The following is a 3,036-nucleotide window of genomic DNA, read 5'->3' on the forward strand; positions in this document are numbered from 1 at the left end:
CTCTACCTAACAACAACTAAACAAACAAACAACTAACAAATTTAAATGCATTCACTAACTAAAGTACATGTACATGTACCTTAAAATTATTTATCCTCTACTAAAATTACTAAAAATGTACATACAATGTACATGTACATGTAATATGATACCAGTATTATTAATAATAACAATGACAACAAACAAAAGTGACGTTACATGTACATGTACATGTAATTATTATTATTAATTAGGGACACGCCCCCAGTCTCAAATTGCGGCAACATGTTTACATGCGTTTACTTAATAAAAGAAAAATGAGAGACATTTCAATAATAATAAAAAATAATTATCGATAATTAAAATGACATTATCCATGACACCTGTCAGTAACTTTGATACAATTACATTAATTAATATGAGGAGTAATGTAATGGGTACTATACATGTTAATACAAGTGTTGTGATGGTTAGTATTGTGAATGAGATTAGGTTACTTACTGGTTTAGTGTTCTTTAGACTGGCATTTCTTTTAACAGTTGCTATTTGAACTAATGGGGAGAGAGAAATTAAGATAATAATGTAATACCCAATACCCATACATGTACATGTACATGTTACTGTATATGTAGTGACCAGTGTGTGTGTGTGTGTGTCTGGAGGTGAGTATCAGTAATATAATACCTGAGTCCCTTGATATCTGCCCTCAGCTTCACCTCAAGCAGATATCTCAGTCCTCAGGTATTACATTACTTATACACACACACCTCCAGACAGGCTGGACTACATGTACATGTACATGTACGCTATAGCAGGGGTACATATACATGTGCATTATTAGTACCTTCGTATTGTGCGTTGGATTCTCTGTATTGCTTCAATTCCTCTTCTAACTTTTGTCTCATTACCAATTCCAGTTTCTCTTTCCTTGCAGTACTGGCCACCATTGACCTGTGGGCCTCTTGTAAGGATTCTAACTCCTGCTCAAACTGAGGGGGAGAGGGAGGGAGGGAAGGAGGGAGAGAGAGTGGAGGAGGAGGGAAGAAGGGAGGGAGAGAGGGGGGAGAGGAGAGGGAGAGAGAGGAGAGGTGAAACCATGAGAAAGAGAAGGAGGGAAAGTCCAAGAGAGTGGGAGAGAGAGAGAGTGAACAATACTAGTTTACTCGTGTTTACATTATACACATACAAATATTCATAGGCCGAAATAACAAAATATGAATAATAAAGAGAGAGAGAGAGAGAGAGGAAAAGAAAAAATTTAGGGAACTAAAAAGGGAGAGTAAGAAGTACATGTAAATGTGTATAATACTCACCTTTTGTAACCTACAGACTCTCTTGTAGTAATAGTCCAGTTCTTTCTTAAGGTCAGCATTCTCTTCCTTCATTATATCCAGCAGGTGGGTCGATACCACTTGTGAATGAGGTACTGGTGTTAGGGACTTCAGTACATGATGAGATGAGAAGTTATGAATACTATTAGTGGTGGGCAGGGCATTGGGAGGAGCCTGATAATCCTACAGTATTATAAAAAAATGAAAATTACATTATTATTTCTGTGCCACTAAAAATGTCATTTGTAATTTTCATTAACACATGTATTGTCATTTCTTTAGTGCATATTGGTTCCTCTATATAATGGACACTTTGGGTACAAGAAAGTGTCTCTGCTATACAGAGGTGTCCTTTATGTGGAGGTTATTTTATACAGTAAGGAATGTAATTGGTACACTAGGTGCTGTCCGTTAAATGGAGGTGTACGCTATAGAGAGTGTCCATTAAGAGAGACTATAGTGTATAGCATTTTGTCCTTTGACAAATACAATGTATGATTGGGAATTTTCACATTTACAGTTATAATAAATAATAATAATTCTCACGTTAATTAAATCATTGAAACTTTTAGATTTGCTGTGACCACCTCCAGTAGTGGCCCCTCCCCCTCTTGGTCCGCCAGTGGGTGTGGCTACTGTAGTGTCGTTGCCGGAAAGGGGCGGGGTTGGTATTGAGTGCTCGTTGATTGGTAGGCGTGGCAAGGCGGTTGTTAATTGGTGGATGCGTAGATTTGATATCGATTGAATTAGAGTTGAACGATCAGAAGTAGTGATGATTGAGAGATTAGTATCTATTAATAATAATAATAATAATAATAATAATAATAATAATAATAATAATAATCTGTTTGTTATTATTGAATGAGGAAAAGTAACAATTATGCATTCTTACCAATGAAATTTGGAGTTATTTTTGATAGAAACAGCCCATCAACATGATATTCTAAAAGAGGAGGGAGAAAGAGAGGGAGAGAGAGAATGAGGGAGGGAGGAAATAAATTAAAACATAAAGAGATTGAAAAGAAGAGATCAGCAAAGAGAGAGAGGGAGGGTGGGGGTATTATTACACCATTCAGTATTTCAAAATGTCATTATTATTAAATGGGTCACTGGTCACAGACTAAACACGTCATTATTGCACACTTACCCTCCTCTCCCTCCCCCTCTCCCTCCCTCCCTCTCTCTGCCACATGCACCCTCTCTCCCCTACCTCTAAAAAGTGGAGAATAATCTTGTGACAATCTCAAACTCTTCAACCAGCTCAAGACATCCTCCACGGTCCATTCCAACAAAGGGACGATATTTTCGCCTCTAATCCTTCTTTCCAGCGACATTTCTTTACCCAAACCAGCTCGCCCGTCTCTTATTCTTCACTTCGAGTCTCCTTTTTAGCTGCTTTGATTCATCAAAGAAGAATGGAATTTTGTTTATGTAATGAGGAGAGGTGCCACGCCCTCCTCCATCATGTGTTGCTAAGCTCCATTGGACTGCATTGCTGCACGCTGCGACTTGCTTGTGGACACAAGACAGGAAGAAAGCTGAAAATATCTTAACTATTGTATTACTTCATCACTTAAGTATGTCTTTGTTTACTATTGTATATTTTATTATTTGTAGGCTTTGAACTGCTGCATCTGATGGCATTCGGAGTAGATGTTATCATTCTTTGTAGTAATAAAAGTTCAATCATTCCAGTCATTCTTTTACTGCTACTGCTGGTAAACAG

The 3,036-nt window shown here is 37.5% G+C and overlaps 1 protein-coding gene across 1 annotated transcript; it reads right to left on the reverse strand.

The window, feature by feature from the left end:
• Positions 1 to 245: 245 nt before the first annotated feature.
• On the reverse strand, positions 246 to 2,737 carry LOC109586547 (uncharacterized). Its single transcript, XM_020002748.1, has 6 exons — positions 2,521 to 2,737; positions 2,203 to 2,253; positions 1,857 to 2,101; positions 1,293 to 1,493; positions 824 to 968; positions 246 to 530 (listed from the first exon to the last, which is right to left on the reverse strand). The coding sequence occupies exons 1-6, from the start codon at positions 2,642 to 2,644 to the stop codon at positions 283 to 285; spliced, it is 1,014 nt and encodes a 337-aa protein (XP_019858307.1). The 5' UTR covers positions 2,645 to 2,737; the 3' UTR covers positions 246 to 282.
• Between the last annotated feature and the right edge of the window lie 299 nt (positions 2,738 to 3,036).

This window comes from Amphimedon queenslandica, unplaced genomic scaffold, assembly GCF_000090795.2.
Source record: "Amphimedon queenslandica unplaced genomic scaffold, v1.1 AMPQUscaffold_12845, whole genome shotgun sequence".
Classification (NCBI taxonomy): Eukaryota; Metazoa; Porifera; class Demospongiae; order Haplosclerida; family Niphatidae; genus Amphimedon; species Amphimedon queenslandica.